Raw genomic sequence first — 26,265 nt, 5'->3', positions numbered from 1 at the left:
AGGGGAGGCGGGCAGAGGCTGGAGCAGGCCCACTACAGACCAGAAAGGAGCCTGGACTCCAAGCCATAGGCCACATGGAGTGTTCTGCCCAGGAGAGATCAGCCAGTGATCATTAAGGTTGCATGGGGCAGGGGAAGAGCAGGCTGGAGACTGAGAGGCCCCACTGAAGAGATAAATATGGCCTGGTGTCCTCCAAAGTGGGGACTCACCTCTAGTCAGCTCTTCACCCCTCCTGAGGTTTTGAGTTGGATGTATTAATTAAATCAACTCCAGCTCCTGGACACTCCTTTCTCTCTGCTTCGTCCCCCTCCTGCCTTTTCTACACGCAAGGTGGCCACAGACAACTCAGGATCCAGCCATCAAGGAGGTACCAGGCTAAGGGAGCTCTGCCCCCCTCATTCCTCTCCCTCAAACAACCTCCATCAGATCAGTGTGTTAGTTTTATTTTCTTTGCTTTGGTCTATACAAAAAAAAAACCAATAACCAAAAACATAAAGCGATCATAATAAAACTCTGCTGGGACCTCCCCCAGCCCCCAACACCCGTGTGCAGGAGGTGGTGGTGGGGAGTTCGAAATAGGAAGAGGAAGAGAAAGCCCCTCACCGCACACCAGAGGGGTCAGCCAAGAGCACTTCTCGGGGGGTCAGCTAGGGTAGTTGTGTGGGCAGGAGGGGGGTTCCAGGGCGCTGTCCCCAGGCTCCCCTAAGAGGGGCCAAAGCCAACTAAGCATCCCAGGGAGGGAGCAGGCAGTGTCCTGGGGCGGGGACAATCTCTCTGTGTCTCCACCCCATCTTCCCAAAGGATCCCTGAACTTTCCAAGACAAGCTTTGGATTCTGGGCCTTTTGGCCTTGAATGGGGGCCTGGAGATCCACGGGGCTCAGCACAGTTGGAGTTCAAGGACCAAATCAGAAGCCAGAGCCTGTGGGGCCCAGGTTCCTGGAGATGGGCAGCCCAGGAGGAGGGGAGAACTTCAGGGGGTGGGGACAAGGTGGGTGCCTCGAGTCTAAAGTTTTAGTGCCAGAGCCTCAGGGGTGGGAAGGGGGTGTCAGGCCCTGGACCCACGGCCCAGAATAGAAAAGCAGGAGTAGATCACCATCCCAAGAAAGACCCCACAGAGGACCTCTGGAGGCACGGGGCTTGGCAGGAAGTTGCAGCCCTGCTGCCCGGGTTCAGGCACTTGGCTATCTGGCCCCATCACCTGCACGGAGAACCTCTCAGATGGGGAACTGCACCTGGGGGGGGCGGGGGGGGGATGCAGACACAGAGGGGTTAGGCCAGGCCCGTGGCCCCTGGGAGCTCGTGCCACTCCTGCATCATCTGCCCGCCACCCACAGAAGGGGCAGGAACTCGCTGCCCAGAGCAAAGAATATAGAACAAGGTAGACGAGGCATGCCTTCCCCGGGCAGCTCAGCACCCAGAGGCCCCACGCTCGCTCCCCGCTGAAGGAGCCAGGGTTTCAGGGAAAGCCTGAGAGGCATCCCATGAGAAGGAGGTCCTAAGGGAAGGGAAGCCCAAGTCTCAGCAGCCCACAGGGGGAGAGAGAGCTGCAAAGCAGGGGAGGGGGCGCCATACTAGGGTCCGGGCAGCTAGGCCAGCATGTGGTCTGCATTTGGGTAGGGGGGCCTGAGGCCGTCGCTGTAGGTGTCGATGGGATAGTCCCCGTCCATGTCCATGTGCATCTCCAGTGGGTCCATGGGCACGTCGCTCGAGTACATGGGGCGGTAGGTGGCGTCCATGTCTGGTGAGGAGAAGGGTCTCAGGCTACCCTGCGGGGGTCTGGACAGCCCTCAGCCACACCTTCCACCCCTTCCTGCCCCAGTGGGCCGGACCCCCCCCACCCCCACTTAGGGACCTAGACTTCAAGTCAGGGACCTGGCCAGGAGTTGGTGTGAACACTACAGTGGCTGTCACTGGTCCTTTGGCCCTGGGGACACAAAGCTGCTCCCTCGCTCACACACACCCACACAGGACGCCCCTGTGCCCCAGCTCTCCAGGGTCCTGAGCAACTCTGCACCCACTTACCATCAGCATAAGGTTCATTCATGGGGATCATGCTCTGGGCCTGAGGATGGAGACAGAGAGCAACATTAGGGGAGAGGGGAAGGGAGGAAACATAGGCTCTGGACTGGGGCGGGGGAGGCGGGGAGAGAAGAGCAGCAAGAGATGTTTGCCTAGAGGGGCCAAGGAGGTCTTCCCTGGTGGCCCAGTGGCTAAGACTCCGAGCATTTCCAACACAAGGGGCACAGGTTTGATCCCTGGTCGGGGAACTAAGACCCCACATGCTGCACAACCAAAAAACAACAGATAAAGGGGGGCCAAAGGAAAAGCAAAGACCCCTTGGAGGCACCTGCAGAATCAGAGCAGCCCTGGGGAGAGGAGTGGCGGGGAGAGGACTAGAGAATGGGCGTCAGGAGCAGCCGCACGTAGGATTGGGGCAGCTATCAGCCTATAACAGCACCTTTGTGCAAGTTAGGGAAAGGCACTCTTGCCCCAACACTTCATATCAGTTTGAACAAAAAATTGCCATTTTGTAGGTCAAAAACAGTAGATGGGCCAAACTATTACTTTCATCTGCTGGGAACTGTCATAAATGATTCAATTATAAAATTAAAATCTATTGGGAATTCCCTGGCAATTCAGTGGTTAAGACTCCGCATTTCCACTGCAAGGGGCCCAGGTTCAAACCCTGGTCGGGGAACTAAGATCCCCCATTCGGCATATCAAAAAAAAAAAGAAAGAAAATTAGAATCTATGAAGCTGACAAGATGGTAACCGCCTCCCCACCACACACACCCCCGACAAAGTGCTATCTTTTTGCAGTACTCAACTTGCACAGCCAGACACTGCGACCCAACCCAGGGTACTCACAGCCTCCCAGGCGGCAGGGTCGTGCTTGAAGAGGGAGTTAGTGAGCTCCACAGACACCCGTTTGCGGTAATCTGGGTTCTTGTCCTCGGAGATGCGGAACAAGACGGCAGCAGCGTAGGTGGCTGAGCACGGAAAAGGCCAGGCCAGGCAGGTCAGGTGCTTGCCTCCGCCCGCCCGCAGCCTCCCTCCTCACCCTCCTCGCCCCCTTGCGCCAAGCCCAGCCCCTCACCGGTGCCCTCATTGCGCGAGTGCAGCAGCTCCATCAGTGGGGCCGACGCGCCCTCCGCATCAATGGCGTCCGCCGCCTCCTTGTCCTGGGCCAGCTCGCAGAGCACCCCGGCGGCCACGCGCTGGATGTTCTCCACCGAGGAGTACAGGAGCTGGGGAGCGGGGCGCGGGGCGCGGGGTGGGCGTGAGGCGAGCCAGCAGCGCGCCTCCCGCCCTGCCAATCTCCGCCTCCCTTTTCTGGATATAACTCAAGCCCATAGCAAAAAGTGTGAGAAGGCTAAGTAAAATCTAAAGAAAGGAAACGCAGGGAGTTCCCTGGTGATCCAGTGCTTAAGACTCTGTGTGTTTAATACTGGGGCGTGGGTGCAATCCCTCCTTGAGGAACTAAGATTCTATAAGCCTTGAGGCAAGGCCAAAAGATTTTTTTAAATTTCTTTTAATTTAAAAAAACCGCCACAACCCCCTACTCAGACACAGCTTCTTTCCATTAGATTTTCATCATAGTCATAAACACATATTTGATTTGTTTATTTAAGACTTTTTTTGATGTGGACCATTTTTTAAAAATTTGTTACAATATTGTTTCTGTTTTATATTTTTGGTTTTTTTACCTCCAGGCATGTGGAATCTTAGCTCCCCAACCAAGGATCAAACCTGTACCCCTTGCACTGGAAGGTGAAGTCTTGACCAATAGGCCACCAAGGAAGTCCCTGATTCCTGTTTTTTGATCAGACATTGTAGCCTAAAGCATTTTCCCATATTATTCAGTAATTTTTCCTTAAAAATCTGTGAATTCAGGGACTTCCCCAGCGGCTGGTGGCTAAGACTCTGCTATCCCGCTGCAGGGGGCCTGGGTTTGATCCCTGTTCAGGGAACTAACTTCAAGCCTGTGAAGAAACATGGCCAAAAAACAAAAAAAAATCTGTGAGTTCATATTGGTATTCAAGAGAGAAGGAGAATGCTACAAAGCAAAACAACAGTGGAAATTTAAAAACCTCATCCATCACAAGTGGAAGTAGCTACCAACACCGATTCCTTACTCTGAACATTAATAATTAAAGGAAAAAATTTAAAAAACTGAAAATTCTTACACACCATTGTCTATGTCCGCATGATATAATGGACCATTCTTTTTTTAACCATTCGCTTATCACTGGACAGTCAGTTAATTTTCAGTTATTGTTAGTAACAGTGCAATTGTCAGCCGCACATATACATCTATGCCACATTTTAAATTACATTATGTTATTTCATAAAGAGAGAGTCCCAGACCTGTACTACTCGATCAAAGAATATAAATATTTTCAAGGCTGTCTATACACATCACAAAGTTGCTTCCTGGAGAGGTTTTACCACCCACCAGCAGGGTATAAGACTGCCCATTTTATCGCATCTTCACCAGCACAAAGCACTCCCATTTTTTTCTTTTTTCTTTGCCAATTTGATAGTGGAAAATGGGCTCCCCCTGTGGGGTAAGCTTCATTTCTTTTAAACCCCTGGGGTTGTTTGAGCACTCTTTGTTTATGAACCACCTGGGAATTAATTACATGTGCCTCTTTGTAGATAACTACCAAGGTTTAGTATTAATGAGCCTTTTATATGAAAGATATTAAACTCTTGTCTGTTGCGAAGTTTGCAAATATTTTCCCAGTTTGCTGTTTACTTTTCAATGATTTTAGGCCATTTCTGACATTAAAACCTTAATGTTGTTTCTGATATTAAGAATACTTCCTGTTTTTGTTTGTGGACTCTTCCTTTACCTCTGAGTTTGGAAAGCCTTTCCCATGCTGGAGTTTGCTAAGTGACCATGTCTGGTGTGGCCACTTTTCTCTAAATGCTTCCAAAGACCTCGGGATGCTTGGCCCAGACTGCCTCAAACATTCCCATTTCAGTAGTGGGGAAAAGCAAGGGTTGGGGGAAACCTCTCCTGCCCACCTGCCCCAGACTCACCTGCACAAACAGGGGGATGGTGTTGAGTCGGAAGATCTCCATACGGTTCATGGGATCCCGGGCGAGGATATGCAGGGCTCCAGTGCAGCCTTCCACAATCTCCTCCATCCTCACACCATCCTGCACGAAAGGAGCCACAGGGGTATAGCAACAGTGAGCCTCGGGAGTGGTCACCCCTCTTCAGGACACTGGCAAAGCTCACTGGTCCTTGGAGTTGGCCTCATCACAACTTGCCCCCCTAGTCACGCGCTCATGTGCGCACACGCTCACACAGAGGGCAGCCAGACTCTCACGGCGGGCAGTCACAGGCCCCAGCAGCTCACTTACCGTGTAGGGCTGCTGTGTGCCAGCAGCCACATGGCGCTGGGCATCCTGGTGGGCCTTGACCAGCAGCTGGACAAGGCGGGGAATGACTGCTGCCTCCTGCAGTGGGGCGTGGTTGGCTGGGCACAGGGCCAGATTCCTGATCAGGCCGATGGTCGCCTGGCAAGAAAAAGGGCGCCCGTCAAGGGCATTTCGTGGACATCTGGAGGATCCCACTTCTCCAGCATCATGTCCTCCTTCCCCCTCGTCTCTTCTCCCCCAGGCCAGCCATGGATGTGCTGGAAGGGCTTCAGAGAATGACGCTTCTCCCAGCCCCTTATTCCATATGATCTCATTGGTCCTCATGTCAGACTCTCATAGCCCCTGCTAAAATGATACTCCATCCCAGAACATTCCACCAGCCCCCAGGCCTTGACCCTCATCCCTGTCCCCTCTCTCCTAACGCCCCCTCATGGACAATATAGTCTTGCTTTTCTGATCGTTCCCAAACTCTGACTATCAGGGAGTCCTTGCTAGGGTTGACCCCAAAGCCTCTTGCGTAGGTGACACTCACAATGTGATCCAGCTGAAGCAGTGGGATCTGGAACGAGGTCTCTGCCCCAGGCTCCGAGCCGGCCAGCTGGCTCCGGTGCCCTCTGACAAGACCCCGTCTATAGTCGCTCCCTCACTCTCTGGCACCAGGTGTCACACGCCTATAGCTCTGCCCTGGCTCACCCTCACCTCCCCTGTCTCTGACAGGGAACTGACACATCTGTGCTCTACCCAGGCAGCCTCCAGGTTCCCTGGCTCCCCGTGGCAGACACCAAGTGCCCCCAGAACCCTCTCTACCCTTCCCGTCTACCCGTCTCTTTAGCATCCTTCCTGAGTTTGAGCAGGACGCATGACACAGTACGGACACCCTTCCATCACACGTGGCCAAAGGAACAAGTTCCTAAGTATGGGCTGAAGTGGTCTCACTTTCTGGTCGCTGCCAGCCCTTCAGGGCTTCTCCACTTCTCCGGGGCTAGAATGCATGGATGAGGGTGACCTCACCCATCCATTCATATTCATATGACTTTGAGCGTCCAGACCCTCTGTAATGACTGTGCCCCATGGACCACCAAAATCACCTGGGGTCTCGTTAGAAATGCAGGGTCTCAGGCCCACCCCGGGCCTACCAAATCTGAGCCTTCAGTTGAATGAGACCGCCCAGGGTGGTCTCGTGCGCCTTCAACCCTGAAGCTCTATTCTAGCTGATGGCCAAGCTACAAGACAGAAGGATTCTGGGGCTCGGGAGCAGAGCCACCATGGACTGTGGAGGCTCTAATCCTGTCTTCAGAGCTCTTCCCCTCGCCTGGCCCCACCGGGCAGCGGGCGGTACCTTGACCAGTGGCCACTGGTTGGGCTGGTTGAGCAGCTTGACGATGGCCGGGATGCCATAGTTGAGACGCACGGAGTTCTGGGCCATCTCGGCCTCAGGGTGGCGGCTGGTGAGGTGGCGCAGGGCGCAGACGGCGGGCTCCGTGATGTCATCCTTGTCACCCGCGCGCAGGATGGCATGGATGAGCGCCTCCACCCCGCTGTTCTGCGTCACCAGCGTCTTGTTCTTGCTGTTGTTGCACGTCAGGTTGGACAGAGTGCCCGTGGCACAGGTGAGGACGTTGACGTCGTCCACGCTCAGCTGGTTCACCAGAATCTTCAGCACGCTCTCCAGGCCCTCCTGGGGTTGGGGAAAGCAGTGGAGAGTGAGCCCCAACTGCAGGAGCTTCCCAAGTATGCCCAGGGGAGCGAGATGGCCTAAGTGGGGTCTCTAGCCCACTCAGTACAGACTCCCTGGGCCCTGAAAATCTTCAACCCCACGATCCTGCCAGCACCCCATGAGATGGCAGTTCTACCCGTGGAGGATCTGGGGCTGAGAGAGGTTGAGGGCCTGGCTCACAGACCCACAGCTCATGGGCCAGATCTGAACCCAAGCCTATCTCTAAGCCCCATTCTCTCTTCTCCAGCCCCTCCGGCTCCTCCTCTGGGTCCTCAGACCCAACAAAACTTGACTCATCTGAGGGAGGCCCCTAGGCCAGAATGAAGTTGTTGAGCCATGCCTCAGTGGCTCACTTGAACCACTTTTATATGTTTCTTCCCTTTCTGGGCCTTTGCTGCTGCACACTTAGTGGTCCCCAAGCCAAATCTGCCTTCAGGAAACATCCCTAAGCCAGAAACCTCATTTCTCCCAGGGACAGCCACGTGGGCCTTGTGGTAGAATATAAAAACCCCAGGCGCTGGGGACAGACAGTCCTGAGTTCAAATCCCAATTCTGCAGTCTACTAGCCGTGACCAAGGCCATTTCTTAACTCCCTGAGCCTGTTTCTTCTTTCCTTTTTTTTTCCTTCTTTGAAAAAATTTTTTTTTCCTTTTTATTTTTTCTTGGAGTACAGTTGAAAACTTTGTTGTTAAAATTTTTATCTTATATTGGATATAGTTGAAAACTTTTTAATACTTTTATTTTATACTGGAGTATAGTTGGTCAACAATGTTGCATTTCAGGCGTACAGCAAAGTGATTCAGTTATATGTACATGTATCTATTATTTTTCAAATTCTTTTCCCATTTACGTCATTACAGAGTACTGAGCAGAGTTCCCTGTGCTATACAAGAGATTCCTTGTTGGTTATCTATTTTAAATGTATCAGTGTGCACATGTCAATCCCAAACTCCCAATCTATCCCTGCCCCCCAATTTTCACCCTAGCAACTAGAAGTTCATTCTCTAAGTTTGTGAGTCTGTTTCTGTGTTACAAATCAGTTCGTTTGTATCATTTTTTTGAGTCCTCCTGTAAGTGATGTCATAAGATATTTGTCTTTCTCTGTCCAACTTACATCACTTAGTATAATAATCTCTAGGCCCATCCGCGTTGCTGCAAATGGCATGATTTCATTCTTTTTAATGACTGAGTAATATTCCATTGTATGTATGTACCACTTGAGCCTTTGTTTCTTCAGCTAACAACGAGCCCCAGGTACTGAAAGGGGTAAAGAAGCCAGTGTCCCAGGTGCTTAGCTGAGCCTAGAACATGGCGGGTGCTCAATAAGCAGCCTGTTGATGTAATTCTTAGCAATGACAGGTCTAAAGGAGGAACCAGAAAACTTGTCCCCAAACTGCATTTTTCCTTAAGTTGTTTTTAGCCATCAGGGCCCCCAAGCCATCGCCTGCACCCTACTGCTCCCTGCTCAAGGTCTAGGGTAGAACTGTTCCTCTGGTACCACCTGAACCCCAGCTTGGAAACATCAGCCCCTTTCCTCTAGTCCTCTTCTGAAACCCCTAAGAGGGATTAGAGCCTTTGGCTAAAGGGATGAAGGGCACTTCCAGCCTCAGCCACAGTGGAAAAAATTTAGGGGCCACAGGCTCCTAAGGTCAGACTCCCAGACAGGAAGCAGGATGCAGTAAGATGGCTGAGGAGGTGGACACAGGTCTGATCACCTCCCTCACCTGCTTGGTGGCCACATCCGAGAGGTTGCGCAGGGTCCACAGGCAGTTTTGCACGAGGCGGGGGCTGTTGCTCGTCAGGTGCTTGCCCAGGGCCTGCATCCCACCTGGGGTAGGAGATGAGCACATGTCAGTCACAGGGGAGCACAGCTGACTGAGCCTGGTGGCTGGTCAGGGGCCCCGCTTGCTCCCACCTGGCTACATGGGCTGCAGTACTCACCAGCCTCCACAATGGCAGGCTTATTGCTGGGACACACGGACAGCACTTTGAGCACACGGCTGGTGGTCCAGAGCAGCTTCTCATAACTGTAGTTGCGCATGATCTGGACGAGGGCCTGGGGTCCTCCATTGGCCAGGATGATGAGCTGTGGGGAGGGGGGAAATGAGTGTGAGACAGATGGGGTCTATGGCAAGGAACAAGGAAGGAAGGCGGGTAGGTAACAGAGCTGTTATTACTGAGCTTCACCCAAAGCCTGAGCTTTTGTGACTATTAAATAAGCCAAATAATGAAAAAAATGATAATACACAATGCTGGCAAGGATGAGGTGAGACTACTATCATACATTGCTGCTGATGGCATTGTAAATAAGGCAATCCTTTTGGAAAGTACCTGGCAATTTTTGTAAAAGCTTAGAAATATTAAAAATCCTTAGCCCTACTGATGAAAACAATTCTTACTTTCTGGGAAAAACTGTGTCTTGAATATGTTCATTACAGCATTGTTCATAAAAATGGAAGATCAGGAGCAACCCAGATGCCCTTCCTCAGGATAAAGTCTGAAGCCTCCATTTAATGAAATGTTATTTGCTCTTATAAAGGGTGGCTTTCAGGACAGTGTAGCAAAAAATAATAATAATAATTTTAATATCATGCATTAATAGAAAACATGCAAAGTTGTAAATTTCTATGACTACAACTGTATAAAAAATGCCCACAGGAAAGCACTGGAGGAAGCACATGGTTGTGTGAGGATAATTTTTTCTTTCCCTATCCTCAAAATATTTAGTAGTATGATGAAACATTACATCAGAATTTACATATATATTTAACCTAAAAAGAGTAAGGAAGCAGTGACGCGAAGCTGCAGTTGGATGGAGGGGGATGGCATGGGGGATGCAGGTCTTGGTTGGGGGCGGGAAGCGCTGGGGGAAGCGCTGGAGGCAGCACATGGTTGTGTGAGGACAATAGGGCTCAGCCCACCTTGCTCTCCTGGTTGCCGTAGGCCAGGAGCTGCAGGCAGTCGGTGGTGATGGCCAGGAACTTGGGGTTGTTCTTGTTGAGCAGGGGCACCATCTTCTGAAGCCCGTCTGCCAGGCGCACTGCCATCTTGGCACCCTCCTGGTAGAGCAGTAGGTTGTGCAGCGTGGTGATGGCATAGAACAAGACCGACTCCACAGGGGAGCTGGGATGAGGGTAGAGGGTTCACATGAGTCAGGTTCCAGGTAAATGTGGGTCACCTCCTGCAGGAAAGTTCTGCAGGAAATAGCTCCTTACTAAAATTTCATTGTCCCTTGAGTCCAGTCTCATTTCTATGAACAGAGCACGCAGCACCTCTCCTCTCTCCACTGAGACCATGACTCCTCTTGCTCTGGACTCCCAGCTCGGTGCTAAGCACACCTGTCCCTACTGAGTCCATCCCCTGGACACCTGTCTCTGAGTAACTGCCATGTGGAAGGCATCATGCTAGAAAGGCCTGCGAGGGACTCAGAGAGGAGTAAGATCAGTATCTCTGCCCTTAAGGAACTCGCAGCTGGGATCAGGAAAAAGGCCATTCAACATTGCAAGGCAGGGAAAGATAAAGGTAGCAAGGGATTTTGCACAGGCTGTTCCCTCTGCCTGGAATACTTTTCCCGTCATCTACATCAGTCAAAGTCCACTGCTCTGTCAACCCCCCGCCATTAGAGTGAACAGCTTCTTGGAGCTCCACTGACCAATCTTGGGCACACCTTTGCCCTCATCCACCCTGTATCCTGATAAATAACCTGAGAGTTACCTGCCTGTCTCCCCTGCTAGACTTTGAGCAGCTGAGCAAGAGGACTGGGTGTGATTCCGCACCTGGCACAGTAGGTGCTAAATAAATGTATGGAAGACCAGGGAAGTTCAAGGGAGGGGACGCCCCCGGCTCCTGCAGGGAGTAGGGGTGGGTACCTGAGCATGCGGACCAGGGCAGGGATGCCGCCCGACTTGAAGATGGCAAGCAGCCCCTCGCGGTGGTGGGAGAGGTTGTGCAGGATGCTGGTGGTGCAGCGGGCCGTGTCCAGGTCGCTGGTGTTCTGCATGGTGCGCACGACAGCCGCCACCAGCTGGGGCGAGCCCATCAGCGCCCGCCGAGATGCCTCCTTCTTCGACAGCTGGTTCACGATCATGGCTGCCTTGGTCACCACCACCTTGGGGTGTAAGAAGGAGGAGGGGAGAGAGTGAGCAGGCGGGGCCGAGATGGCTGCCATTGTGAGAAGGAAGGGCCAGGAGACACCTCCACAAAGCTCAGACAGACCCAGGTCAGACTTCCCACTGATGAGGCTCTGGGTCAATGATCTGTCTCCACCCCAGGTAGGGCCCTCTCCTGCAGACCCCTGACTCTCCCCCTCCCTGCCCTGCCTCCAGCCTGGCCAGGCCCTCACAGACCGGGTCCTCATCGTTGAGCAGCTTGGTGAGCTCAGGCAGGGCCCGGGTGGCCAGCTCAGCGTCATCCTGGTAGTTGATGAGATGCACGATGGCCGACTTGAGGAGCTGGGATGGCTCGGCCAGCCGCTGCAGGTTGGTGGTCTGCCCCTCCACCTGGGTGGCCAGCAGCAGCGAGCTGTCCTCTCCTGTCACACCGGGACACATGGCCTCCCGCACCCGCTTGGCTCTGGCGGTCGTGGACATCTGGTACTCCAGGTCACCTGGGGGCCAGCAGACAGGCAGTGAGTTGCAGGGAGCGGGCAGGGGGACACTGGGGAGCAGGCGTCCCATCTGGGCTCTCTGGGCTGACTTCCAGGCCACCACTCGCAGTTCTGCCTTTAACCAGTGACTTTGAGGAGGTCATCATCACCTCAGGCCATCAGCAGTAAAATGGGGCACCTCCTGGTCTGTTCATCACAGGGAATTCTTATGAGAATTAAATGACATAATAGGTGTGGTTGTTCTTAAAAGAAAGGATGCATGTGCCTGACACATATCAGTAAAAACAAGGTCAGAGTTTATTATTATCAAAAGGAATAGTTAACATTTTTTGAGTACAGGCATACCTAAAAGATATTATGCTTATATAATATATAATATATAAAAGATATGTAGTTCCCTACCACTACAATGAAGAAGTGAATATTGCAGTAAAGTGAGTCATGAATTTTTTGGTTGCCCAGTGCATATAAGTTATGTTTACACTATCTGTAGTATCTCGTGTGTGATAGCATTGTGTCTAAAAAATGTACATATCTTAATTTTAAAATATTTTATTGCCAAAAAATGATGACCATCATCTGAGTCTTCAACAAGTCATAGCAGCATTATCAAAGATCACTGATCACAGATTACCATCACAAAGAGGATCATCATGCAAACGTTTGAAATATTGCAATAATTACTAAAATGTGATACAGAGACATGAAGTAAGCAAATGCTGCTGGGAAAATGGCACATATAGACTTGATCCATGCAGTTACCACAAATCTTCAATTTGTAAAAAAAAAAGAAATGCGTGCCTATACTTTTTTAAAGGTCTTTTGGCCACGCTGCACAGCATGTAGGATCTCAGTTCCCCACTCAGGGATCGAACCCATGTCGCCTGCATTAGCAGCACAGAGCCTTAACCACTGGACCACCATGGAAGTCCTATGCCTATACTTGTTATGTGCCCAGCAGTGAATTAAGTGCTGTCCTTATATTTTTCTCATTTAATCTTACAACCCTACAAGGCAAGGACTATTATTATCTCCACTTTACAGATGGGAAAACTAAGACACAGAGAGGTTATAAGAACCCAACTTGGGACCCGAACCCAGACAGCCCGACTCCAGAACCCAACCCTGACTCTATGCCCCTCCCTTAACAATCAGGTAGGGGTAGGATGATACAACCTCTGTCTCTTTCCAATCCTGAAATCTCATGATTCTAATTACACCCTCAACCTCCCCAAAGGAGGCAATTCTCCCATTATATGGTCAGCTAAATAGAGGCCCAGGGGCTTCCCTGGTGGCTCAGCGGTAAAGAATCTGCCTGGAACACAGGAGACGCAGGAGATACAGGAAGATCCCCTGGAGAAGGGCATGGCAACCCACTCCAGTATTCTTGCCTGAAGAATCCCATGGCCAGAAGAGCCTGGAGGGCTACAGCCTATGGGGGTCATAAAGAGTCGGACATGACTGAAGTGACTCAGCAGCAGCAGCAAATAGAGGCCCAGAGGGTCACCCACTGGAATACAACGGATGACAGGGCAAGTTGGGACTGTGGGATTCACGAAACAGGAGGAGGGCTCTCAGTTCAGTCCAGGCTCCAACGCCTGGAAGGTCTGAAGTCCCAGAGTCAGGTACCCCAGTTTCCCAGGCAGCCCTGCCATGGTGAGTGTCCCAAAGCCCAGAGGAGAGGGAGACAGAGGTTCCCTACTCCCATTAGTTGGGAAGGAGGGGACACCCACATGGCTTTCCCTCCTGGACACTGCACTTTCGCAGCCAACACAGTGCCTGGCCCCACCACGCCGAGAGGCCTCTGCGTGCTGTCAGGAGGAGCTCCCGGGGTGCAGAGGCTGAGCGCTGCAATGGCCCAGGCTGCCACCACCCATTCTCCACCCTCCCCAGCTCCCAAGGCTCACCGCACCGCACCGTTCAGGGCCCTAGAGCCATCTGTGGGCTACAGATGGGACTGGATCTCCCTTTCCCCCAGAGAGGCAGGGCACCCTGGGCTGGCAGGCATCCCCACCCTGACCAAGCCCCAGAACTGGACTCTGCCCCTGCTGCGTACTTGAGGCTCCTGGAGCAGAAGGACTGTGTCTTCCCCAAGCCTCTGGGTTCCCTGAGGGTAGCCGGGGTGCCTCCTCAGCACTCTCTATGTTCGTGAAGGACTGTGCCTCTTCCATCAGACTGGTGTGCAGGGTCTATGCCTTCCCTTCTTATTAGAGGTTCACGGAAGGGGAATCTGCCTCCCTCCCAGATTGGGGGTAGGGGGCGCCATGAAGATGCTGTGCCTCCTCCCTCAGACCGCATGGGTTTCTAAGAGCAGGAGCTATGCCTCCTCCCTCAGACTGCTGGGTCTAAGCACTGGCGCTGGGCCTCCCTCCGAAGACTGGGAGCCCCCTGAGGTCTGCCTCCTTTGACCCTGACCTCCCTCCAGGAGCCAGCTGCTTTTCTGCTGGGATAGCCCCACAGAAGAGTCCCCAGGGATCCTGACCTTGGCCCGGGGGCACCGACTGGGTGTAGGTGGTGGTCTTCTTGAGCGTGTACTGGCGCCCGCAGGCCTCGTCCTCCTCCATGAGGCCCTTGCTGCTGACCGAGGGCACACAGGTGTTGGCCCCCGAGTGGATGCCAGAGTCGTAGGTGTATGTCTGCTGCCATTCGGTCACCTTGATGGGCTGTTCAATCAGGTTCATCACCTCCATGGTGGCTGCTGGGGACACAGAAGAGGGGCAGGATATTAGCTGACCTGGTGGGACATCCCATCACTTGGCACGGCCCCCATTTCCAGCCTCTCTCCAGGCCCTGCCCATCACCCCTTTCCCCAACCATGGCCCCAAGGGCCCCAGTGGGCTGTGGAGGAGGGTGGGAGGCAGAAGGGACCAACCCAGGGAGGACTGCCCAGGGTGAGACACCCGGTGTGAGTCCTGGCCTTGTATCTCTGACCTCCAGCCCAGGGTGGGATGAACCCCGGGGAAAGGTGCCTTAAAGGGCCAGATGTCCCAACCCAACCCTGGGTTTATTGCAGTGAAAAGGACCAAAGAAGAATGAGTTTTTCTTTTCTTTCTTCAGAACAAAGAACATAAAGAGAAGAGTGAGCAGGCCAGATTACCCCTAGTTTTCACTTTAACTGTTCCTAATCAGGGAAGGACAGGGAAGCCTGAGGTGTTGCAGGCCATGGGGTCGCAAAGAGTCAGACATGACTTAGCAACTGAACAACAAACCTGTAGTCTAAGTTTGCTTTTCTGCCCCCTAACTCCACTTAAGCTATATTTTGTGCCTATCATCCTTTGATTTTATGCTAATTACCTCCTGTATCTGGTGCTCACCTTCCCGGCACTCTCTTCACAGACCACCCCTGGTAGTTTTCTCTCTTTTTGCATTACAGAAAGAAGGCCACACTACAATACACAACAGACAATGGACTCAATCCCTGGGCTTTGGGACTGGGACTGCCAGACCCAATTACCAGGCTACCTGATGCCAGCCTAAGACTGCTTTTGAAACAATGCAAGAAGAGAATACAAAATCCTTATACGTTTGTTTCTCATCACCTACCCCTGACTGCGAGCCTTCATTTTATATAACCCTTCAGATTTTATGGAAGGGGGGGAAACAGTTCTTGAGGCACAAACCTACTGTGTTCTCCCCCCTCTGCCGGCTGAGGATTAAAGCTTCCTTTCTATTTCCTCTAAGCTCTATCTCTGTATTTTTTAATTCAACTTCAATGGGCAGAGAAAGCCAAGATTTTGGCGGTAACGGGCTCGCTCACCTTGTGGCCCACAGCCCCAAACCCGCAGGGCAAGAGACATCACTCTGAGCCTCCAGCAACTTCTAGGGTCCACTGGGGCTCCTGGGAAGGGCTGCAAGGTGAGGCAGCTACACCTCAGGCACTGGGTGGGAAACTGGGAAAGCGGGTGGGGCAGGGAAGCAGTCAGACAGGTTTCTCTGAGCCTCAGAGACTCCAGAATCTTCTGCACATGGGGCAGGATCATGAGTGATCCCAGAGGCTCAGGCCTTAGGAACCCCATCTCTCCAGCACCCCAGCTCCTAGAAGCCTTCCCCAGAATTCTGAGTCCCACCGACCAGTTCAGACCTCAGCCACATACTCCTGGGCCATTCGCCACTCAGCTGCACCCCCATCCTCATCTGTAAAATGGGGCAGCACCACCTCCCACCACCAGCCCAGCTGCCCACCTGGCCACACAGTAGGTGCTCAATGTGGGTGGCCATGGCCGGGTATCACTACTCCCCCAGGGTGTGTTCTCTCCGCAGGGTGGGGCAGGCCTCAGGGTAGTCATTGCTACTATTCAGAGACGTGGGGGCACTTGGGGGTCATGAATAGCTGGGCGTGACTCTGCACCGGGGAGGTGACCCCTATTGGGCCTGTCCAGCTCCCTTGTCTCGGGCGCTGACCTCCAGAGTCCAACAGCCAGGAAGCGGGACCAGAGAAGTTGTATCCCAGTGAGGGCCTACCTGGTGCCTTCCAAGACCGCCAACATCCTCACAAGTGGGTTTCAAAGCACATGCTCTGCTTCCCAATTGACAGATGGGGAAACTGAGGCTCCACCGGGTGAGGGGACACAGCAGAGAAATGACAGCCGGGACCAGGCTTGGGCGTGAGCGACACCCATCTGCGGTCTGTGCACACCCAGCATGGCTTCAGATGGCAAGTAGACCCCAGGTTGGCCCACCCAGAGGGGAGGCAGCACCCAGCACCTCAAACCCATCGTCCCATTGCGTTGGAGACCATTTAGGGATGAGGCTGCAGTGGCTGGTGAGCCTGGGCCCTCGCCGGGAACAAAGGTCACCATAGATATGTCTTCCCGGACAGGCCCAGCGCCACCTCCCAGGAGGATGCCAGTCCTTCAAGTCTCCCTGCCTTTCACGGTGACCCCTCCCCTCCTCTGCCTGTCAGCACACCTGTAACAGGTCCATTCCCTGGAGCCTCTTCCCTCTCCTCCCATCACCCCAAGTGACTCAGAGTTTCGGGCTGATAAACAGAAGCAGGCTCGGCGCCGCCAGATGTGCCCAGCTGCTCTCCAGGCCGATGCAGCTATTTCAGGGGGAGTCCTCCCCCTCACCCTTGCCCTAAGCACACGCTGCCCGCCCAGCACTCCTGCCTTCCCTGGAGAGACAAGACAGAGAACACAGGAGAGTTTGGGAGGAGAAAGCCTGTCTCCGAGCAGCCTCCAGGGAGAAAATTCAGGCAGGAAGCCTCGGACATCCGAGCCCGGAGAAGGAAGATGAAACTGCGTCAGTAAAGACAGCTGCATTAACCCTGCAAAGGCCACTTTGCTGGGCAGACAGCTGAGCTGCCATCTGGCCTCCGAGCCTCAGCCAGATTCGCTGAGGACAAACTGGATATCTCCCTGTGGCTGATTCATGTTGATGTAGGGCAGAAAGCAATACAATATTGTAAAGCAATTATCCTCCAATGAAAAAAAAAACTAAAACTAAAAAAAAAATTTCAAACCAGCACTCAGAGGCAGAAGGAAAGCCCTGCTGGGGCTGGGTTCCAGGCCTGCCTGCCATGCTTGCTGAATGTTACCAAATGATCTTTCTACATCTCTTGAGATGACTGTATAATTTTTCTTGTTTATTCTATAGTGAGTTATTAAAAAAAACAAAACTGGGTATCTCCAGCCCTATCAGTAAAAACAGCCCATCTGAGCCAGAAAATGCTGCTCCCCAGTGGAGACCATCACCTACCCCCGGTGCTTTCAAGCCAAGTGAGAGATGCGGGCCTTGGCCAGAACCTAAGGAACAATCCACTCACTGGCCCCAGGTCCAAAGGGACCCTTGAGGTCAAGGCTAGCCATAAGAGAGGTGTTTCCTAGCAGGCCCCTCAGCAACTCCCACCAGCCCAAGCCTTGAGCTAAGAAAAGCTGAGGGCTGGACAACTGCCCAGGGTGAGACAGAGGCCTCACGGAGGTCAAAGGATCCACCATAGTGGAAGGATGGGGGTGGGAGCGTGTGTCTTAATTAGCAAATGAATCTCATGCTTCCTAGAAGCAACCCTGGTCAGCATTTGATTATTCCAGTTTCCAGATGAGGAAACAAGCGCCATGCTGAAAAATAGCGGTGCTCTGCTCAAATCCAGGTCTGTCTCACTGCCAACCAGCCTCCTCCCCTGGCTCCTAATAGGGCACCTGGGGGAAGAGGGGACACCCTGGGGTCAGGGAAAGAACGCCAGACACCTGCAGAGAGACCAGAGGCAGGGAGCTGAACGGAGCACAGGTGGAGCCAAGCGCTGGCTGCTCAGAAGTCAGGAGTCACAGGTTCTAGTCCCAGCTCTGCTGGCTACTGCTGTGTGTCCTTGGGCAACAGCTTTCCGTCTCTGTGCTTCATCCACAGAAAGGGTGACCCAGGTGATCTCAGAGGGATGTTGATATCTAAGATTCTAGGGATAAAAAGTCAGAATTCCCATGACAGTCAAGAAAAGGCTGAGGGTGAGGGTGGGCAAGGTCAGAGGTAGAAAGCAGCTCAGAGAAGACACACCAGAACTCTTCGTGAAGAAAGGATGGTGGAGGGAGCTACTCTCAGCACAGGAAAGATCTAAGTAAGACCTCAGGCAGCACTGGCAAGCAACCCCACCTCTTCTCACCTACTCCTCAGGAGAACCAGGGGAATTCTCTCACAAGAAACCAACGTGCTGGTTTTGCAGTTCCCAGGGTGGAGGAGGCCGCACACAGTTTGGTCTCACCCCTCTCTGCCCTGGACCTGGAGACCCACCACAATGCCCCTGGTCAGAGCCAGGGTGGAAGGAGGCGAGACAGACGTGGGCCCTGCCCAAGCACCCTGGCCGGAGACGGCAGAGCCAGACACAGGGCGGGGCTCTGAACTGAATGGGGGCGCTTTGTTTAGCAGTGGTTCTATTGTTGGCGACACGGGAGGAAGAAGTCAGCTCAGAGATCACAGGATGGGATAGGGACCTCGCAAGGGGCAGGAAGAGAGAAGAGGGGCTCTGGAGAGGGGGTGCAAAGGACCCTTTCCCCACTGGACCACACTGGCCAGGAATCTGCAAGCAAGCAATAAGGCTGCTTTGGGGCGCACTCTGCCCTCCACTCCTGCTTCCTCCTCTGCATGGCCAACCCAGTGGGCTGTCACTCGGCACTCTAAATCTAAGACTGTCCTGGCAGAGTGCAGCCCAGCTCTGAAATAAAAAATAACTCCCAGGACTTCCCCAGGAGTTAGCACTCTGTGCTTCCACTGCAGGGGACACAGGTTCGATCCCTGGTTAGGGAACTAGATCCCATGTGCAGTGCAGCATGGCCAAAAATATTAAAAAATTAAAAATACATAAAAAAACTCCCACCAAAAAAAAAAAAAAAAAAAAAACTCCCACCAGAGCTATAGGCTCTTTCCCCAGCCAGCTGGGCTGGGCTGTATGACACCAAGTTTCAATCAGACATCTGGAAATCAGAACAGCAATTGGTTGCCCAAGAGGTGTGCTGGGACCTGGCTCAGAAACGTTGCAGTAGAGCAGGCAGGGCTTCCAGAAGGTCCTTGGGCCAGAGGTCAGCACCCTGTGCAGATGCAGATCACGGGCTCAGGCAGAGGAAGGGGACTGAGGACAGGGTGGAGTCAGGGGAGAGCTCCATCCAGCCCCACCTCACACTGGCCATGTGCCCTTGGGCAAGTCATGTGATTTCCTGAAGCCTCATATCCTCCTCTGTAAAGTAGAGACAGGGACATCCCTGATAGTCCAGGGGTTAGGACTCCGCGCTTCCACTGCAGGGGGCACGGGTTCAATCCCTGGACGGGGAACTAAGATCCTACATGCTGAGCGGCACAGCCAAAGATAAAGTGGAGACAATCAAGACACTGCTTTCTTCAGACCACTGTAAATTGTGTGAATGGTACACAACCATGACTGCAGAAAGCCTCTGTTGATAGGAAGGACCCAGGCAAGTGTCCTTCCATTAGGAAAGCAAAGAAGTTTGCAGAGGAGGCCAGCAAAGATGGGCCCAGTAAGGTAGCTGGCAGTCAGCCTGCTTTTTAGGACCCAGTACTCCAGGGGCTTCCCAGGGCATGCTAGTGGTAAAGAACCTGTCTGCTAATGCAGGAGACACAGGTTTGATCTCTGGATTAGGAAAATCCCCTGCCGGAGGGCATGACAACCAATCCAGTATTCTTTCCTGGAGAATCCCAAGGACAGAGGAGCCTGGTAGGCTACAGTCCATAGGGTCACAGTCAGTCAGACAAAACTAAAGTGACTTAGCATGCATGTACACACACCCAAGGTTAAGACCCAGGCTTCTCTTCCCTGACCTCTCAGATAAGGGCTAGGAGGAGAGTTGCCTCCTGGTCCTAGGCCAGAGCCGCTGGGGTTGGGGGACAGGGTGTGGTTGGGGAGGATGAGTTATATCCAGGTCCTGGGAGGGGAGGCCAGGGGCAGAAACAGTGCTGCCCCTCTCCCCGGTCACATGTGCTACGGTCTGCCGTCAGGGGGCGTGCAGGCCAGTCAGGCCTGGACATTCCCCACATAGCAGCCCCAGGGGAGAGGCTGGGCTTTGCAGGGTCACCAGCCCCCACCCTTCCTCACTCTGTCTCTGGCTCCAGCAGAGATTTGGCCAGTAGGCTCAAGCACAGACGGAAACAGACTCTAGAAGTACAGAGACGTGACTACTTCCCTTGAGAGCCCTGTCTCCCCCTGGTCAGGCTGGGGCTTCCCAGCGAGGCCACTACCCTCAGACTAATGGCTCCAGGAGAAACACCCCCACCTGTGGACAAGATGTTCCCTGGCCAAAACTGTGGTCTCCCCCATCAGACTGGTCATTCCAAATGGGCAGAGACTGAGGTGGGCACCAGCGACGTCCAGGGCTCTGGGGACAAGAGAAGACACAGAAGCCCATCCTGAGCTTCCGGAGGAAACCCCTCACTTCCGGTCTGGAGGACAGCCCGAGCAGCGGCCCAGGCCTGGCTGGGGGTGGAGGAGGTTCAGGTCAGGCCGACCCAGCTGCTGTTTATTTTCTTCCTTCTGGGCTCCTGCCCAAAGCAAACAAACCAGGGTGGGAAAATGAAGGGGACTTGGAGGAGAGGGAAATGCCCGGCCAGGTGGCTGGACTCTGGGAACCTCCGGGCTCCCCTAGAGAGGACTCCAGCTGGAGATCCATTCCCTGCTGGGGACCCTGGGTGGGCAAAAATCCCAAATTAGCAGATGACCCCAAACCAAGACTCCTGGGAATGGAAAAACGCTTTACCAGCCTCAGGAAACAACCGCTAAAGACTCACTTGTGTCAGTGACATATCTCAATACACAAGTGCCTGCTGCCCCCACCCAACCACCCCAGAGGGGTCTGGAGAGCCCAACCCCAGCTCGTGTCCACTCCTCAGGCTGTGATTCCCCTGGGTTTCATTCTGCAGGGATTGCTGCCTGACATTCTCCTGGAAAAGCAAGAAAGATCCAACTGTTACTTCCCTGTTCAGCATTTGCTGGAGAAAACCAGGATTTGGATAAAGATTTGGCTAAAATTTGTTATGTGTATACACAGCATGAGATCATCTGAGAGCAAGGCTGAGAAACAGGAGGATGATAAGAAAAGAGGGAAAGAAATGTTAGAAGAAAGTAGATGCCTCAAAGGATAGGATTATGGATGACTTTTTTTCTTCTCTCATAAACTTTCCTAAACTTTCCAACTCTTTTGCAAAGTGAGCAGATACTACTTTTCCAATCAAGCGGGAGGGGGAGTCATAGTACAACCTCCACTCACACCCAAATAAACAGTGTATTGACTGCCCAGCCCTGTCTCAATTGTCCCCCGTGCCTGCCACTTGCCAGAGACAAGAATCCAGAGACAAGAATCTGCTGTCCCCACAGTGAGGAAAGATAGCTGACCTATTAACCCACACTCTGTAGGTCACAGAAAGCTGAGCTTCCTGCCCTGAGGGCCCCCAACAGCTGAGGTGCCAAGAGGCTGAGCAAAGGGGGAGTGGTTAGAGAGTTTTCTCTTTGGCCTGGCCAAAGAAGCTGCTGGAAATCAGGGCAGTCCATGCCTCCCAAGACCTCCACCAGATTCAACCATGTCCCAGGAGGCAGGCCTCATGGTGTCGCTTGCAGAGACACAAACCCTGATGACTTGCCCCAGTCACACTGCTCTTTCTCTTCGCAGGGGTCAGTGGGTAAGTGGCTCATGGCTCCCTGCCCCTCTCTGAGCCAGGTCTCTCCTCCCAAAAGACACAAGACTAAAAGTTTCCCCAGGAGGGACCCACCAGACCTCAGACTTGCCCCAGACAGTAGTGACTTCTGCCTGCTCCCCTGGGGTAGGCTGGCCCTCCCCAGCTCACATGGATGGGGCCCTGCTTCATTCCCTTCAGAGAAGAGTCAACTCTGAGCCTCCATTGGCATCTCCCTCTTACTCATCAACTCTAGACCTCATCTCTAACAGGTGGGAAGTCCTTCCTCCTGTCTAGCCTCCATTCCTTCTATAAGCATCCTGGGGACTTCCATGGTGGTCCAGTGGTTAAGACTCTGCCGTCCAAGGCAGGGAGTGTGGGTTCAATCCCTGGTCAGGGAATTAAGACCCCTATGTGCCAAAAAGGTGAAAAAAAAAAAAAGGAAGAAAAAGAAATAGACTTGGGGAGGGAGGTGGGAGGGATGTTCAAGTGGGAGGGGACATGTGTCCCCTATGGCTGATTCATGTTGGTGTTTCGTAAAAATGAATGCAATACTGTAAAGCAATTATCCTTCAATTAAAAATAAATAAATTTTTTAAAAAAGATTAAAAAGAAGAGTCCTGATGGCTTCTGTATTCTGGGTGGGAGGTGGGGGGGGAGGTGAGGGTGGAAAACTGCGAGCCTGTCACCCTCTTTGTAGCAATCAGCCAGGACTGAGTTCATTCTCTTTCCTTGTCTGTCACATCAACTCCCCTCACTCTTCTCTTCTCCAGGATCACTAATTCCCCCTGCCTAGGGTCCCCTCCTGACCTCAAGTGATCTGGAAGCCCAAGGCCAATAGGCTCAGTACCCAGGCTATACTGACACAGATAGAGGCCCATTTCCCAGGTCCGTCCGGGTGTCAGGTGCCCAGTTGGCAGACATGCCAGAGCCAGGCGGGTCTGAGGACAGGGACACCAGCCCCTCCCTCCAGGACCAAGGCTCTGCTGACCCCACCCCCATGACCAGAAAGGCCTTCTCAGCAGCAGAAAATCTACTCCCAGCCCCCAGGGCTCCCAGCTCCAAAGCTGAGGACAGCCAACTTCCTGCCCAAGAGCAGCCTGGCAGCGCTGACTGGTAGAGTCCAGTAGGACACTGGCCCAGTCCTAAATCTGACTCTCATTTCTCTCTACTCCCCAGGGAACAGCTCCCCCCACCCTTCTCCCCCGGACTTGCTTGGCATAGCCCCAGCCCCCAGCAAAGCAGACAACTCCCACTTCCTATACAGGGACAAGCCCAGAAAAGTCCGTGGTTCTGCCCAGCTCAAGCCGGGAGGCAGCAGCAGCTTTGACCCCTGCCCTCCTCTCCCTGTCATAACCTCCTCCACACATCCGTCACAGCCCCTGGCCTTTGGGAAACAGCCCCCTCCACCAAAAACCAAGCCATGGAGCAGGGAGGTTTCAGAAGGCTAGAGGCTGGGACATGAGTCACCCCTGACAAAACCTGCCCCCACCTTCACCACCCACACACACCATCTTGGGCCCTTTTGAACTCTCATCTCCCCAGACTCCCAAGCAGAGGCTCTTAAAAAAAAGCAATGGCAGAAAAATTCTTCCCAGAGCCTCAGCGGGGTGATACAGCAGGACGACGAGCTCTGGGCGTGGAGCCAAAGGACCCAAATGCCAGCTGTGGCCCTGCTCAGGTCTCGCTGCGCAACCTTGGACAGTTACTTAACTCCCTTGAGTTAAGTTTCCATTTCCTCACCTGTAGAATGGTGAACGATGCTTGCCTACAGAGATGATCGTAAGGATTAAGTGAGAACAATTCATGAAAGTGCTTGGAATTTGTAAGTAGTCCCTTGTCTTTAAGTTACCATTTTTGCCCAGGAGATCACTGAGGTTCAGACAGGTGAAGTGACTTGTCCAATGGGAAATGAGTGACAGAGCTGGGAACCAAACCTAGCTCAAACCAAGTCTAAATCCCTATGCTCAAAACTGCCCCACTATAACATCTGTCCAAATAACAGCTCTTCTGTACAAGAGTCAGCTACCCCCATCTCATTCTAAGGTGGCTCTTTTCCCCCAAGCACTCCCAGGCCAGGGAGAGAACCCCCTCACCTGTACCTGCCTGATCGGTACCCTTTTATTCCCACACAATGCATTCTCAAAGCCTCATCCTTGGCAGCCCAAACAGAGGTTCCAGAGGAAATGGGGTGTAACTGGGGTTCGGGGTGGGACCAGGAGAAAGGAGGGAGAGGGCTCCTGTCACTCTAGCTGAGGTTTGATCTAGCAAGAAATGACCACTTGGATCCTACCTTTTCCCCCCTCCAGTCCAGTAAGTAGCTGGTTTGCCCCTCCTAGCAATACTTCCTCACCTCAGTATTATCTTTTCATCGCAGCCACAAACAGATTAGCTAAACTAATCATCTAACCAGTGTAATTACAATGCCTTCCCCTCCTCCACTGTGGCAGAGAAGAGGGAAAACAGGTTATTTTGCCCAAACTCCTTGCCCTTGTGACACCCACTGGAGCAGAAGAGGCACGGGACTCCCCTGACCCAGGGCACTCCTGGGGGGCGGGGCGGGTTCTGACTTTCACCCCCACTTTCCCATCTACCCCCAAGGTAGAGTTGTAGGTTAGGAAGGGTCTTCCCAAGCGAATCAGAGCAAGCAACCCTGATCCCCTGAATCTTCCCTTCACCCCAGGAGAACCTGGCTCTTACATTCCGGACTCGGTTCCCCCAAGGAGGCCAGGGAAGGGGCTCTCAGGAAACTGGAGGAGGGGGCGGGCAGCGGCGGCGAAAGCAGCTCTGCCTGAAACCCTCCCCGCTGAAGCCTTCCTCCTTTCCCCTTCGAACTCTCTCAGGAAAGGGGGTGGATGTAAAAACCTCCAGAAAGAATGTACCTTCGAAAACCTAGAAATCTAATGGAAATCCAGCCCCTTCGCTCCGCTTTTCGGACTCAGTCACCAGCCAGCTAAATGACGTGGGGGATGGGACGGAGAAAAAAAAGACCAGAGCAATCGCTCCCCCCACCCTCAGTCAGCTTGGCCCGGCCCTGCCCCACCCCCATTCCTGGGGAGGGGGGCAGAGATCGGGAGCGAGCCTCTAGCGCAGGCCTCCTGCGAGGGGGGTGTGGTGGTCCCCGGAGGCAGGAAGAGAAGGAAGAAGCTGTTTCCCCTTTGGCCCACCCACCGCCCCCCTCCTTACCCCGGCCCCCATCTCAGGCCCCAGGGGCCCAGCAAACAGGATGGAGGTGGGGGCAGGGTGGACGGGGTCACAGCGCAGGCACTAGCCCAGGTTCAGCCTGGCCGACTGGGGGAGGGGACTTTGCTACGGGAAGGACCCCTTAAGCCTGGGGGGAAGCCCCGGGCCAGGAGGCAGGCAAAGCCCCAGGGAAAGCTGCGGTGAATACTTCCTGAAAAGTTTGTTTGGGGTGATTTTTTCCGCCAAGAAGGGGATTGAGAGCAAGGGTAGTCCTGTTCCCGTAATCAACACTCTGGAAGCCTCAGCTGCGGTAGCTGGGTGGGTGAATTCTCCAGGCGTGCACGACCCCTCCGCCCAGACCCCAGTTCTTGACGCGAGTGCCAGACACCGGCTGCGCGGGGGAGCCGGGCCCAGCACCAATCCCACTGCCATCCCATCCCGCCTCCGATGGCAGAGCTAAGAGCCCGGCACCCAGGGAGCGAAGCCGAGGGAGGCGCCGCAGGTACAGTCCCGACTGGGTTCGCAGAGCTGGGGGGCAGGGCCTCTGGACTCCCTGTGCTCACCTGCTTGGCAGGTGGGGCCCGCGTCGCTGGGAAAATGTGCGCTCAGCCCCCAGAGTTGGGCAAACCGGGAGCAGACAATAGGGCCCCACCCAGGCCTGGGGGAGTAGAGAGGGAGGGAAAGCGAGGATGACGCGTGAGGTGGGGTGAGGGTGGCCCCAAAGAGACCAGCGGCAGCAAGTTTCCCAAACAGTAAATTCCTGACTACAGAGTGAGCGCTGGGAAGCAGGCCGAGCAGGTGAAAGTCTCCCCCGCAAGAGGCAGGGCCAGAGTCAGGGACGCGGCGTCGAGAGAGCTCCGCGGGCCCCGGGGGAGGCGCGATCCAGAGGCACCTGCCCTGACCCCTCCCCGCCCTTTTCCCGAGCCCCAAGTCGCGCTCCGCCGGAACCTCGCGCCCACTTGGTAGCAGCGCCCAGGACCCCAGCGCGCCCCCTGTCGCCAGTGCAGGGTGGCGCTCCCTGGCTCCGGCCCTTACCTGCCCAGAGACGACGAGGATCGGCCTCTCGGCCTCTCGCTACCCTTCCCTCGCCCCAGCGATACCTGCCCCCAGATCGTCCGCACCTGCGTTTGGAGCCTGGCCGGGCTGGGTAGGGGTCGGGCCGGGATGGGAGCCGGCACGGGCTGCGAACTGAGATCGGCGCGCTCGGGCGGCGGCTGCTCCGGACTCTGGCCAAGGCAGCAACTCAGTAACCGAACAAAAGGC

The 26,265-nt window shown here is 53.8% G+C and overlaps 1 protein-coding gene across 3 annotated transcripts; it reads right to left on the bottom strand.

The window, feature by feature from the left end:
- Positions 1-427: 427 nt before the first annotated feature.
- JUP (junction plakoglobin) lies at positions 428-26,265 on the bottom strand. Of its 3 annotated transcripts, none has more exons than XM_070479500.1 (14): positions 26,124-26,265; positions 14,198-14,410; positions 11,456-11,715; positions 10,979-11,217; positions 10,031-10,232; positions 9,051-9,195; positions 8,834-8,937; positions 6,732-7,070; positions 5,375-5,530; positions 5,048-5,167; positions 3,099-3,249; positions 2,870-2,991; positions 2,024-2,063; positions 428-1,739 (listed from the first exon to the last, which is right to left on the bottom strand). In XM_070479500.1, the coding sequence occupies exons 2-14, from the start codon at positions 14,403-14,405 to the stop codon at positions 1,588-1,590; spliced, it is 2,238 nt and encodes a 745-aa protein (XP_070335601.1). In that variant the 5' UTR covers positions 14,406-14,410; positions 26,124-26,265; the 3' UTR covers positions 428-1,587. The 3 variants fall into 3 exon arrangements, with proteins under 3 accessions (XP_070335601.1, XP_070335600.1, XP_070335602.1); XM_070479499.1 differs by having other exon boundaries at positions 14,198-14,413; positions 26,124-26,264; XM_070479501.1 differs by lacking the exon at positions 26,124-26,265 and adding an exon at positions 26,038-26,111 and having other exon boundaries at positions 14,198-14,413.

Source organism: Odocoileus virginianus, chromosome 17 (genome assembly GCF_023699985.2).
Source record: "Odocoileus virginianus isolate 20LAN1187 ecotype Illinois chromosome 17, Ovbor_1.2, whole genome shotgun sequence".
Taxonomy (NCBI): domain Eukaryota; kingdom Metazoa; phylum Chordata; class Mammalia; order Artiodactyla; family Cervidae; genus Odocoileus; species Odocoileus virginianus.
The sequence above is the reverse complement of the archived record's forward strand: the minus strand, read 5'-3'. Positions and strand labels throughout refer to the sequence as shown.

Bases quoted from the DNA above. Each gene is read 5' to 3' on its own strand.
- JUP (XM_070479500.1), bottom strand. From the start codon at position 14,405: ATGGAGGTGATGAACCTGATTGAACAGCCCATCAAGGTGACCGAATGG. The intron at 11,218-11,455 runs GTCTGTGAGGGC...TTACACCCCAAG, and splicing joins TGCTCAACGATGAGGACCCG to GTGGTGGTGACCAAGGCAGC. The intron at 5,531-6,731 runs GTACCGCCCGCT...TTTTCTTGCCAG, and splicing joins ACCAGTGGCCACTGGTCAAG to GCGACCATCGGCCTGATCAG.